Source organism: Calonectris borealis, chromosome 1, assembly GCF_964195595.1.
Source record: "Calonectris borealis chromosome 1, bCalBor7.hap1.2, whole genome shotgun sequence".
Taxonomy (NCBI): Eukaryota; Metazoa; Chordata; class Aves; order Procellariiformes; family Procellariidae; genus Calonectris; species Calonectris borealis.
In genome coordinates, this window is record NC_134312.1 from 195,551,313 (window position 1) to 195,565,772 (window position 14,460).

Below are 14,460 nucleotides of genomic sequence, written 5' to 3' on the forward strand. Positions count from 1 at the left end.
ACCGGTGCACAGTGTACCCTGATGCCATCAAGGTATAAAGGGGCAGAACCCATTTGTATTTCTGGAGTGACAGGGGGATCCCAAGAGTTAACTGTATTGGAGGCCGAAGTGAGCCTGACCGGGAACGAGTGGCAGAAGCACCCCATTGTGACTGGCCCAGAGGCTCCGTGCATCCTTGGCATAGACTACCTCAGGAGAGGGTATTTCAAGGACCCAAAAGGGTACCGGTGGGCTTTTGGTATAGCTGCCTTGGAGACAGAGGAAATTAAACAGCTGTCCACCTTGCCCGGTCTCTCAGAGGACCCTTCTGTTGTGGGGTTGTTGAGGGTTGAAGAACAACAGGTACCAATCGCTACCACAACAGTGCACCGGCGGCAATACCGCACCAACCGAGACTCCCTGATCCCCATCCATGAGCTGATTCGTCGACTGGAGAGCCAAGGAGTGATCAGCAAGACTCGCTCACCCTTCAACAGTCCCATATGGCCAGTGCGAAAGTCTAATGGAGAGTGGAGACTAACAGTAGACTACCGTGGCCTGAACGAAGTCACGCCGCCACTGAGTGCTGCCGTGCCGGACATGCTAGAACTTCAATACGAACTGGAGTCAAAGGCAGCCAAGTGGTACGCCACCATTGATATCGCTAATGCCTTCTTCTCCATCCCTTTGGCGGCAGAGTGCAGGCCACAGTTTGCTTTCACTTGGAGGGGCGTCCAGTACACCTGGAACCGACTGCCCCAGGGGTGGAAACACAGCCCTGCCATTTGCCATGGACTGATCCACACCGCACTGGAACAGGGTGAGGCTCCAGAACACCTGCAATACATTGACGACATCATCGTGTGGGGCAACACAGCAGAAGAAGTTTTTGAGAAAGGGGAGAGAATAATTCAAATCCTTCTGAAGGCCGGTTTTGCCATAAAACAAAGTAAGGTCAAGGGACCTGCACAGGAGATCCAGTTTTTAGGAATAAAATGGCAAGATGGACGTCGTCAGATCCCAATGGATGTGATCAACAAAATAACAGCCATGTCCCCACCAACTAGCAAAAGGGAAACACAAGCTTTCTTAGGCGTTGTGGGCTTTTGGAGAATGCATATTCCAGATTACAGCCTGATTGTAAGCCCTCTCTATCACGTGACCAGGAAGAAGAACGATTTCAAATGGGGCCCTGAGCAACAACAAGCCTTTGGACAAATTAAAGAGGAGATAGTTCATGCAGTAGCCCTTGGGCCAGTCCGGGCAGGACAAGATGTGAAGAATGTGCTCTACACCGCAGCCGGGGAGAATGGCCCTACCTGGAGCCTCTGGCAGAGAGCACCAGGGGAGACTCGAGGTCGACCCTTAGGGTTCTGGAGTCGGGGATGCAGAGGATCGGAGGCCCACTACACTCCAACTGAGAAAGAGATATTGGCAGCATATGAAGGGATTCGAGCTGCTTCGGAAGTGGTTGGCACTGAAGCACAGCTCCTCCTGGCACCCCGACTGCCGGTGCTGGGCTGGATGTTCAAAGGGAGCGTCCCCTCTACACATCATGCAACCGATGCTACGTGGAGTAAGTGGGTCGCGCTGATCACACAACGGGCCCGAATAGGAAACCCAAGTCGCCCAGGAATCTTGGAGGTGATCACGAACTGGCCAGAAGGCAAAGATTTTGGAATATCCCCAGAGGAGGAGGTGACGTGTGCTGAAGAAGCCCCACTGTATAATAAACTACCAGAAAACGAGAAGCAATATGCCTTGTTCACTGATGGGTCCTGTTGCCTTGTGGGAAAGCATCGGAGGTGGAAAGCTGCTGTATGGAGTCCTATACGCCAAGTTGCAGAAACTGCTGAAGGAGAAGGTGAATCGAGCCAGTTTGCAGAGGTGAAAGCCATCCAGCTGGCCTTGGACATTGCTGAACGAGAAAAATGGCCAGTACTTTATCTCTATGCTGACTCATGGATGGTGGCAAATGCCCTGTGGGGGTGGTTGCAGCAGTGGAAGCAGAACAAGTGGCAGCGCAGAGGTAAACCCATCTGGGCTGCCACGTTGTGGCAAGATATTGCTGCCCGAGTAGAGAACCTGACTGTAAAAGTACGTCATGTAGATGCTCACGTGCCCAAGAGTCGGGCCACTGAGGAACATCAAAACAACCAGCAGGTGGACCAGGCTGCTAAGATTGAAGTGGCCCAGGTGGATCTGGACTGGCAACATAAGGGTGAATTATTTATAGCTCGGTGGGCCCATGATGCCTCAGGCCATCAAGGAAGAGATGCAACATACAGATGGGCTCGTGATCGAGGGGTGGACTTGACCATGGACGCTATTGCACAGGTTATCCATGAATGTGAAACGTGCGCTGCAATCAAACAAGCCAAGCGAGTAAAGCCTCTTTGGTATGGGGGACGATGGTTGAAATACAAGTATGGGGAGGCCTGGCAGATTGATTATATCACGCTCCCACAAACCCGCCACGGCAAGCGCTATGTGCTCACCATGGTGGAAGCAACCACCGGCTGGCTGGAGACGTACCCTGTGCCCCATGCCACTGCCCGGAACACCATCCTGGGCCTTGAAAAGCAAGTCCTATGGCGACATGGCACCCCAGAAAGAATTGAGTCAGACAACGGGACTCACTTCCGAAACGCCCTCATAGACACCTGGGCCAAAGAGCATGGCATTGAGTGGGTCTATCACATCCCCTACCATGCACCAGCCTCCGGGAAAATCGAACGATACAACGGGCTGTTAAAGACAACACTGAGGGCAATGGGTGGTGGGACATTCAAGCATTGGGACACACATTTAGCAAAAGCCACCTGGTTAGTCAACACTAGGGGGTCTGTTAATCGAGCTGGCCCTGCCCAATCAAGACTCTTACGTACTGTAGATGGAGATAAAGTCCCTGTCGTGCACATAAGAAATATGCTGGGGAAGACAGTCTGGGTTACTCCTGCCTCTGGCAAGGGAAAACCCATCCGTGGGATTGCTTTTGCTCAAGGACCTGGGTACACTTGGTGGGTGATGCGAAAGGATGGGCAAGTCCGGTGTGTACCTCAAGGGGATTTGATTTTGGGTGAAAATAGCCAATGAACTGAATTTTATGATGTCAATTGTTATATGATATTGTATATCATTATTTCTATGGTTGCTATCAATGGTATAGCAGTGAAAATCACCCAGATTAATGAAGAATGAGCTGACTCCGATGAAACCGAGCAAAGTGCAACGATGATAGAACTGAACGAGTGCAGCAGTACCGAAATGAGAACTGGCTTCAGGATGCAACAGCCCAACACCACACACCATCCTTCTGGCCCTGAAAGACTGTTATGACAGATGGACCCCAAAGTTGTGGACTAAAAGAACTCAATGGACATTTGTATATATTTATGTATATATATGTATGTATATGTATTATATGTATATATATGTATGTATATGTATTATATATGTATATATATATAAAAGATAGTGGTGATTAATTGAAATGTATTGAAAAATGTGAGACCTAAGCATAACGTAAATGGTATGGAATAAGGGGTGGATAGTGTCCTGGTTTCGGCTGGGATAGGGTTAAATTTCTTCCTAGTGCTGTGCTTTGGATTTAGTATGAGGAGAATGTTGATAATGCACCGATGTTTTCAGTTATTGCTAAGTGCCCTCCTAGTCCAAAGGACAGCTCCCGTGCCTACTGACTGAGCTAGGTACACAAGATGGGAGGGAACATAATCAGGACAGCCAGCCCAGCTGGCTAATGGGGTATTCCATACCATGTGACGTCATGCTCAGTATATAAATGGTAGGCGTGATCCAGGAAGTACCGATCGCTACTTGGTTATCGGTCAGCGCGGGTGGTGAGCAATTGCATTGTGCATCACTCATTTTGTATATTCTATCATTATTTATTATCATTATTTTCCCTTTTCTGTTCTATTAAACTGTCTTTATCTCAACCCACGAGTTTTTCTCACTCTTACCCTTCCGATTCTCTCCCCGTCCCGCTGGGGGGGCGGGGGGAGTGAGTGAGCGGCTGCGTGGTATTTTGGCTGCCTGCCAGGTTAAACCACGACATAGGATAAGCTACTATTCTTTCTTTTGACGTTGCAGTGTACAGCCTTGCCGCCAACAGAACAGAAAGAAATGCCCTGTGCAGGGGCTTTGCAGTCAAATTGCTGCAATGTTCTCCAAACCCACAGCCTACCTTATATGTTTAAAGAAGGGATAGGAGGTAACATGAAAGCTATAACAAAGTAGGAGTGGACCGAGTTTGAAAGGCTCAATCCCACTTGAACAGAGCAGCACAACTGAACTATGACATTCAAAGCATTCAAAACTTTTTCTAGCATCCTCCGAGACTTTTAAGTAGTCCTAAGCAAGGACTGCAGGAGAAAATCTTTCCTATCATGACAGTCAGGTGGCCTGTCTTCCTGGGGGATTCAAAAAGCAAGGACTGTTGCCAAAGGTCCTCCCAGAGTTAAGATCACAAAATACACATTCCATAAGGTAACAAACAAATTCCTGAACTAACCAACACTATGCAGAGTGAACTTCAGCACCTCAAAGTTTGATGATGAAAATCAGAATGAAAAATGTCATATCCCACAGGGCAAGGACAACAAAAAGACAAGTTGTACACCAAAAGTCAAAAAGCATTTTGCAGAAAACGTCCACACTGCTTTCTTTAGCGTAATGACTGAGAGGAACTGGAGGATGCACAGCACACCTAAGTTATTAAACCTGTACCCTGTGCCATAGGCAGGATGATAGGCAAGAAGGCATGCTAGTATTCTATGTATATTACTACGGTACAAACATTTGACCTCGAGTGCTTGTGGCAAATGCAAAGTCACAGTATTAACATGCCTATGGATGTACATGACATGTACAACACTTGAATGTACATGTGAAGGAAGGAGGGAAATTCCTGGCTCTGCTTCTGAAAAATCACATTTTTGAGCTAGTGAGTGGTCATGAAAGACATGACCAAGTCTGGAAAATCTTCTTTCGGTAAGCTTTTAACTGTTCCATATTAGATTATGAGTAAGAAGTGCAAACATCTGTAAGTCATTATATATAATAATATCTGAAAACTATTTTAAAATACATTAGAACACTGACATTTTTATCTCTAATATATGCATTCATATGAGATGTGCTTGACAAATATTGTGCATATCAAATAAAATACAGCATTATTGTAGATTTCACAAGACTAACTAAATAATTGCCATGCATAAGTCAAGTCTTACTCAATCTATCCCATTCTTAAAGGTCTGCATAAATAGGGATAATGCACAGCCTACATTAAATATTTGGATTCATTCATAATAGCAAGGAAAGCATTCAAAATTAATAAAAGCCCACAGATGATAGTGCTGTCAAGTTCCAAGGATACACTTTTAGACAGCCATTGCAGTTGATGCAGTTAATTAACAAGAGTAATATCTCTACTACATAGACTGTAAGCCATCATAAGGTTTGAAAGAAGCAATAAAATCACCCAATTTCTTTCTGTTTCAAGTTATATTTATGTAATTGAAATCCAGTTTACTTTGCAAAGCAGTTTTTAATGTGTTTCAATTGACATTCCACTATTAACTTTAAAAACATCATTCTTCAAGTACTGTCCTGCATTTTAGCCAGCAGCTGTTTGCGTAACTGAATAAAAAAAAAAAAAAAGATGTGGCAGAGAAGAAAAAGAACATAATTATGATTTCAGAACACTAGCAAAATTGGCTTGCCTTAGACATGTCCCAGGCAAACCAAGCTGCTATTATTTGTATTAATTAGCAACTTCAATAGAATGGTCATCAAGAGCTCATGAACTCTGTGTTTCATTAACTTCCTGCCTTGTATAATTTCTAATATAACTATAGTAATAATTCCAACCGGGTCTGGAAAACAAAGTGAACCAGATCCAGACAAAACAAGAAAAGGAAAAATATGGACACGTATTATATTTAACCCCGTCATGACAAAAAACAGTATTTACATACTCATTTCTAATGAAGAAAGACACAACCCAAAAGGTGGGGTGGCTTTATGGACATGAACCACCAGCACTTGAAATTAGAATGTGCCAAAAATCCTCATGACAGGCCTTTATGAGCATTTAGGAAAGAAACTTAAAAAAATTCATCTTTACTCTTGTAATTTTTCCACTTACTGACTTGCAAATAAAAGCCCAGCCTTAAAAAACAAAGATTTCTAAGCAAGACACAAGTCTCTACCCAGATGAAACTAGTAACAGATACACAATCAAAATAAGTTTCTTCTTGAGTGGCTTCCACTCTGAATTTAAGAGGCCTGAGCGTAATTCCTGCCAGCTTGTAAAATGTCAGCAGGGAGGAAAGAGGCATTCTACTGTCTGGTACCAGTCCTCAGGAAGTTTTCCTTAGGCAAGGTATACAGAAGTTTACCATCTTTTCAACAAATGCTGAAATACCCCAAAATATCTGAAAGATATCTTCCTCACCTGTACCAAGTTTTCAAGAAAAAACAAATCACAAAATCACATGTTTATAGGTTCAGAAAAATAGCTGCATTTAATCAAACATGCAGATTCTCAGCTCTCTTTTTTGTGGAAGCTTTTCAAAGGACGTATTATCGTCATTACTACCCTGAGTTACTGCACAGCCAGTAGGGAGAATGACAGAGGGAGATACATAGGCATTTAAATAGTATGATCTTCCCAGAACCGAGCTTCAGCTGTACTACTGAAATAATGTTTTTTTAAGATGTAAACAGTTCAAGACATCTTATTTTTTAAAAGCTCAGACTAGTAAATCTAAATGTCACAAAGTTAACATTGTAATCCTCAAAAAATCCTGCAACCTATATTTAATCCAGACTCCTCATGGATTATAGTACATATCAAATCAATGGCATCACTCAAGGTAAGCCTTTCAACAACAACAACAACAACAAAAAAAAAAATCGTCAGGCACACTTTGAGGTCCTACTGGATAAAGAGAATCACACACATCTAGGCTCCTCTTCATTTCTTCTACAGATTTTTGATAGTAACTTTGCAGCATCTATCTTAATACAGTTAGGAAGTCAGCAATTACTTCTTATCATATGAGAATTCTTATACTTTCCTCCCACATAACTAAAACAAGTTTTCAACTTTCAAGAGGAATAGTCTTAGGATGACTTAAAGCGTTTGCTCAATAGATTTTTCTTTTTTACATGTTATCAAGGACGAAGAAAAGCACCACTCTTTTTTCTAAGTCTAATTAACAATACACAAAAGGATTTCTCTGCAGTCTTATTCTCTCATTAAAGTCTAAGGGAACTAAGGCACACACAGACTGACATGGCTAATATAAAGTCTGTGATTCGTAAATGCAGAAGGAAATCAGTTATCTGACAGCATCTGAGAGATCAGATTCACAAAACACGTCTGGTCTATCCTAAGACAAGATGAAAAAAATCTCCTTCATTTCACAAAGGCCAAACCATGAGTAATCTTTCAAAGAAATAAAACTTTCAAAAACTGTTATTCAAAATGCCCGTAGCTCTTCATAAACGTCTACTTTTTTCTATGACTACATACCAGTGTTGTCATACTGTATGTGTGTAGCTTTGAGTAAGTCAAAAGGGAAAAGGACTGATTTTATAAAAGAAAAACAGCTAACATTAGTCCATAATAATTTACAAAGCATTCCCATGATCAGGCTGCTGTCACTGGGAAGAAAGAATTACATAAACTCATCCTGAAGTGCCTACAAATATAGCCCTTTGCCAGCATAAGACAAGATAAGAAGCTACTCAAAATAGCAGCGCAAAGACAGTTAATTTAGTACAGCATTTATGTCATTAAGGTTACATATTATTAATTACTGAAGTAAAATTCATCATTGTCACTTCACTTACAACATAATTAACCATTAAGTTCAAACAGTACATATAACTGCCTTGAAAAACTACTTAACTTCCAACATACTTAGGCATAAGCATTTGCACAGCTTTTAACAAAATTGAAAGATCTCAGAAATGCCTGTTAAAAAATTCAAAAGAAAGTCTGGACTCTATTTTCAGTTTTCATTAGATACCTCTAAGTGAAATTTACAGCCATTCTATGTATAAAAACAGAAAACCATCAATATTTTCACAGTCTACTCACATTTACATTTGAACTATAGCACTTGTACCAAAAAGCGACTTTTATTCTCTTACCACTAACTGCTGCATGTTGCTTCAGATATTCCCTTCTGACATTTATGTTCTTCACAAGGCACTGCCTAGCATGAGCTCTTCTCTCTTTCACTGGATCTTTTGCACACAGTGCACAAATAGCCATATATTCTAGTGGCAGCCGTAGTCTAGAAAGACCTTTGTGAAGTTTCTGAGCAAATATTTGTCTCACTTGGTAACATTCATCCTATTAAAAAAAAAAGCAAAAAAGAAAAAAGGTAACAGTAAACTTTTAGAAAAGTAATATAGACTGTGAAATAAAACACGGAAGCCTGGGTAAAGATGCCAAAATTAATTTCAGACCTTGCAGCCACAGAAACATAGGAATTGTAAGAATGTTTTTAAATGCCAATTCAGAGCAATTAAATTGAATTAATCAGCTGAAGCTTCCCTTAAGATCAGGAGAAAAGTTAAGGTTCAGAAACTGTACAGGAAGATATCACATGCAGGACCTAAGGCCTAATTTAGCATAGTATTGAGGCATGGAGTTAATGAAATTGTTTACAATAGGACTTTGCTTTGTGGAGCCAAAGTCAAAGTCAAAGATCTGCACTGAAACAGTGTTTAGCCACCAGTAACCACTGTGTTGATTTTATTACTGTGATTTCACAAATTTTCATCAAGCCATTAATATTAGAAACCAAGTAAAATTCAACAGAATGACCAGCTAGTATAAGGTCAAACACTGAAGAGAGTACCAAACATTTCCATTATACTGTGGAAACCTATGAACTATGACAGACTACAGAAGAGAATAACCTGTGTCTAATAGTTGCCAAAGAACACAAAGTAAAATAATACGAAGGTGGCAAATGTACTTCTACAATTTATTGCGCAATGTTTTTCCAGAAAAGATATGAACTTTGAAATTCTCTGTATGAAAATAACCTACATACTTTAAGACACCATTCAATATACCATAAACCATTTAGTAACACAGGCCAAGGAAGGTTAACAGAAGCAAGTGCAGAAAACAATTACAAGAAAATGTACAGAAAAGCATAAGGTAAACAAGGCCACCAAAACAGCTTGGCATATTTAAGCTGCCAAAAAAAAGGTCAAGAGGAAAGATTTGTTATCTCTAAATATGAAGAAAAAACTTTAACAAGAATAAACAGCTATTTTAGTCAAATGATAGTTTTGAAACCAGAATGATGAAAGGCTGAGAGAGCTGGGGTTGTTCAGCCTGGAGAAGAGAAGGCTCCAGGGAGACCTTATTGCAGCCTTCCAATATATAAAGGAGGCTTATAACTTTTTACCAGGGCCTGTAGTGACAGGGTAAGGGGCAATGGTTTTAAACTGAAAGAGGGTAGGTTTAGATTGGACATAAGGAAGAAATTTTTTTAGGGTGAGGGTGGTAGGACACTGGAACAGGTTGCCCAGAGAAGCTGTGAATGCCCCATCATTGGAAGTGTTCAAAGTCAGGTTGGACAGGGCTTTGAGCAACCTGATCTAGTGGAAGATGTCCCCGCCCATAGCAGAGGGGTTGGAATGAGATGATCTTTAGAGGTCCCTTCTGACCCAAACTGTTCTCTGATTATATATTAACGTGTGATACTAACTTACTTATAAATGTTGATGACCCTATTAATGTTCTTCTAATTTAAATCTCACGTCCCAAAATTCCCTTTTGAAAATTAAGAAGAGGTAAGCATTAGACCCAAAGATAGCAAAAAAAAGGTGAAAACACGTTATCAATATCCACAAACAGTTAAGACTGATACAGCTGGAAAATAAGAAGTGAAAAAGAAAGTGAGATAGAGTGATAAAGTGGAGGGCCAGGAGCTTGCACCTAAAGTATTGAAAAGAGTCAAAACAATGAAGGCAAATTCTGATAGAGGAGAACTGCAAGGTTAACATTTGCAAAAAACAAAAATTTACCACAGGAGGGAAGTGACTGAAGAAATGAACAGATTTTGATCACTGGGATCAGAATAAAACAGAACATGCAAATACTATATTGGCAAGGCGAGTCTGGCATGACATTATCCAGCTAAAGTATCCTTTCCGGAACAGAGACAGATCTTATTTGTCATTACAGTAAGTGGCTATTTTCCTCTCTGCTAATTTTGTTCTGAATTGTAAAAATCTTCACAACTCATTTTGACACAAGACTGACATTTCTGTTAGGTTTTGGAATAGGAAGACTGAAAAGTATCAGTTCTCGCTTTGGGTGTAAAGACCTTCAGTTATTACTACTGAATTTCTGCTGCATTTTTGTTAGATTTCATCTGCTTAACTAATTTTAAGTTTTGTTCCATTTCTCTTGTTTTTCATAGCATTTGGGAACTGACTAATGGCTCCTTTCCATAGGAACACAGAAGCTTAAAACCCACATAAACATTGTTAAAACAATATACAAGTCTAATACACACTGTCTCACTCTGGTATATGAATGATTTTTCTAGCCTAACTGTACCCAACTCCAAACAACTTAAGAACCTAAAAAGATACTCTATATGAAAATAAACAATATCCACACAGGAACTATACTTTGTATTTTCTGATATTAAATGCCAATTTCAAATCTTCTGACATTTAAAATGGGTTGCAGCTTTTAAAGCTTTAGTCAGTCACAGGAATTAAGGTCTAGAATGTAATATCATTATTAGCGAAGATATCTTCTGGAAGGGATTCCTTCCAGAGGATTTTTTCACTTCTGTAAAGTCAGGAGAATACCAGCAGTTACATTAAGTAACACCAACATGAGTCCCTCCATGATCTCCTTACTCTTGAGGTGGGAATCAATTTCTGTAGAATTTGCTAAGTCTACAAGACAGGAACAGAGAGGATCTCTATACCTCTACCAGGTCACTGTTGTCACCACAGTCCGACATACTTTATATCATCTCATTTCAACTTCTAACAATGTCATAATGCAGCTGGGGTATTACTTTAAATCAATACTAATTCCTTGGTTTATCAATATTCTAACATTTCACTACTACAAGTTAGCATTCCCCCACTGGGCAGCCCAGTACTATATATCTAATTCTCATTCAAAATCAGTTTTCAGGATTATGTAGTGGGAAAATAAATTCATGCCAAGGCTGAACGTTTTGCATAAAATCAGATAAGCAGAAGTATCGACAACATACAGAACAAACAACATATATACTCATACATTTGCTGATAACCCACAAGTCCCACCTAATTTCCTTACATTTATGGCTAGCGCACACAGCTGGTACTGTTCTAAGGTGATGATTTCATGGTAACAAGGTTCTTGTGCCAACTTCACAATAGCATTCCCTGCAGCCAGCCTCAACCGAGACATATCAGGTTTACTGAAAAACAAGCACATAGATTATGAAAACGTTAATTAGTAAAAAATTATGTAATTATTCGACTTAATTAAATTCCAATAAGTTTGCGTTGCTGAAAAACAGGTACTTTAAAAAGAAGGAAAAGTTTCCATGGACTTCGTTGCCCCCACCCCCCCGAATCAACAGAAGTAACTTCAAACCAAAAGTAGTTTCCATGTGACCACATTTTACAGCCTATTACCACATACCTGTTACCTTGCCTCAACTTAGCAATGAAAATATTCCTTGGAACTTCCTAAAAGTTCCACATGGGTGTGAAACAGTTTTAGCCGTGCACTGGACCAGCACAGTCTAAATTGCCCCTCAGAGACCTCATATAGCCTGTAAGATACTATTGTTCAGCATGCTGGTTTTCCTTCAGCAAGGGGTTCCTGCCAAAGAAGTAGCCCACTTCTAGTCCCCAAAGTTGCCAAACTTTTTCTAGCAATGATAGCTCAAAATCCATACTGCAAGTCAACATAAATTAAGATAGATTAGATATTATGATAGGTGACTAAGTGAATTGTATTTTTAAGACAATAGCAAAAAGGATTTAGCAAGTGGAAAAAAATTTCAGCATGCTGAAAATATTGTTACTTGACTTGCACACCCAAATTGCACTCCTAGCAAAACACTCCAACCATTTGCTAATTTTCACATCAAAAGATGAATGGGTTTTTCTGTAAACTACAATCATATTTACAGAGGTTATCAGAATATCAAAAGCATCTTCACATGAGCTTTGCAAACTGATATCCACGTAATGCGTGCATTAATAAACTTAGTTGAGCTTTCACTGTTCTTAGAAAATTTATTTCAGTAAAGTGTATTACTTCTGCCTTTCTTCAGGTCAAACACAAAAGAATTAAGAAGTTTTATGCATCTCTCACTTAAAAGACTAATGAATTCTATTCAAAAGTAGTAAGTACAGCTTTTTCCTTTGATAACTTGGAGCAGGAATCAATTCATATTCTTATTTAGAAAAAATTATTCATTTAAGCAGGACAAATACTGTTTAACTTCTTAATCATTTGCCCTTTATCCTTAGAAAGAGCAAAACACTGTAGTCTTAAATCCTTTATCATGAAAACTGTACCAAGCATTTAAAGAATGAGATAAAAAGCCATTATTAAGCACAGAGTGCATGATAAAAACACCTACTACAGAGTTTAAACCTTAAAATTTATCTAATCAGGCTTTATACATACGTCAGTATTTTATAGAAACCACAACATCTAAAAAAAAACCCAAAGAGATCATGAGCAACCAAGTGACAAGACAAAAGCTGCACTAAGTTTCAAACAAGACATGAAGATTAACATGGTAACGTCTAGTTCTTAAACGCTAAATTTCACTTTAAATTGCATCTACTGTGATAAGTGAACCCAATAAAGATTCAATTTTTGCACTTCAGTGACAATTGAGCAATAACGACTTACAAGTAGAGGGTGATTGAGCCAAAGGAAAGGATAAAATTAAGAACTTTTAATCTTCTTCAGCTTTGGTAGTGATAACATTTAATTCTGAAAATTGAATCAAAAGTATTTCACATAAAAGTTGGCCAAATCTTTACAGAGTATATGTATCACAGAAATACCCAAAGCATGTGTGCATGCTGTGGGAAGGAAGAGGATGACAGTGTCAGTTGTGAATATCATTCTTACAGCTGAAGACGAAAATGAGATCTGTCTTAATCCCCAAAAGGGTTATCTTAGAAGAAACTCTTAATTGAGGATTTATTTTTGATCAAATTGTTATACCCAAAAGCTTTCTGATGTACATTATCCCAAAACACACAATTACTAGGGCTGAAATAAAAAGCTTCTGTATGATATAATTGCAGTTTTTGATTACTTCTAATAATTTTGAAAATTAGTACCAAGGATGACCTTGTCTTTTAGAAGCTCTCTAAGAGGGACCCGGACACTTGTTTTCAGGAGTGCTAATACTATGCTGAAGATCAGATGTTTGAAATGAGAACAAAAGTGCAACCACATGGAAAGATGTTATCAAGTGCATAACATAGTCTTAGTTAAGGTTGTGGGCTGCACAAAGATAATCCAAATGAATCTTGAAAACATATCTGATGCATAATCTCTTCTCTCACTTTACAAACTAGCAGTTAACATTTTTTCTTCTATACCAGATAAATGCCAGTGTTCAATTTTCTAAGCATTTTCCATGTTCCATGGAATAAAGTGTCTTTTGAATACAACCTCTGAAAATGTTGCATATCAGATGGTGCAGCAAATTATCTAAATGAAGTTCTAAACTCCAAAGTTTTAAAGTAATTTTTCTCTTCGTAAGCTTCAGTTTAAGGAAAATGCAGATAGCATTTCAGAAAAACTTCAATTCAGGTTCATATCTAATATCAATACTTTCAGCAACAGCTAGTGTCCTCTGATACTGAAATACTCTTATTTTATGCTTAGTATAAATTAAAATTAAAGTCCTACTACAAAGACATACAAGATACAACTTAGCTGTTCTACCTAACCACAAATAGAAAATTAGTATTATCTTGAATTTTAAATTTGTAGGACTGTTCATGACTTATAAAATGAAAAATAAAGACCTGGAAAGGACAGCTGAGATATTATTTATTGACAAAATTCAATATTAAAAAAATCTGACACTGGTGAATTTAACCTACATATGCTAACATCTGAAAGCAATCAGTCATTGTCTTAAAAGCAATTCAACAGTGTCATCAATCTCACTTCAAAGTGAGAAGGATGAACAAGAGTAGGGATTTGTTTATTTGTTTTCCAAATGGGACCTTGCCTTCATCTGACACTCTAGGCTGAACTATGCTTTGAAATTAAAAAAATCCCATTCCCTTACACTGTCACTGAAAAGTACAGTTGTGTAGATTTAGAGGCATGGGGACAGAGTCATTTTTATGGCTGATGAGGATAATAACACCAAGATGATTACAACACGACTAACAGCCTATATGAGGTCAAATGTC

The 14,460-nt window shown here is 39.3% G+C and overlaps 1 protein-coding gene across 5 annotated transcripts in view; it reads right to left on the reverse strand.

Annotated features, from left to right (window-relative positions):
• PDS5B (PDS5 cohesin associated factor B) overlaps nt 1-14,460 on the reverse strand; it is a 119,692-nt gene that overhangs the window by 23,938 nt on the left and 81,294 nt on the right. For all 5 annotated transcript variants that reach the window (XM_075139796.1, XM_075139794.1, XM_075139795.1 and 2 more), the window contains 2 exons: nt 11,348-11,471; nt 8,167-8,371 (listed from right to left, as the gene is read on the reverse strand). In XM_075139796.1, coding sequence (XP_074995897.1) covers nt 8,167-8,371; nt 11,348-11,471 — 329 coding nt within the window. The remainder of the gene's footprint in view (nt 1-8,166; nt 8,372-11,347; nt 11,472-14,460) is intronic.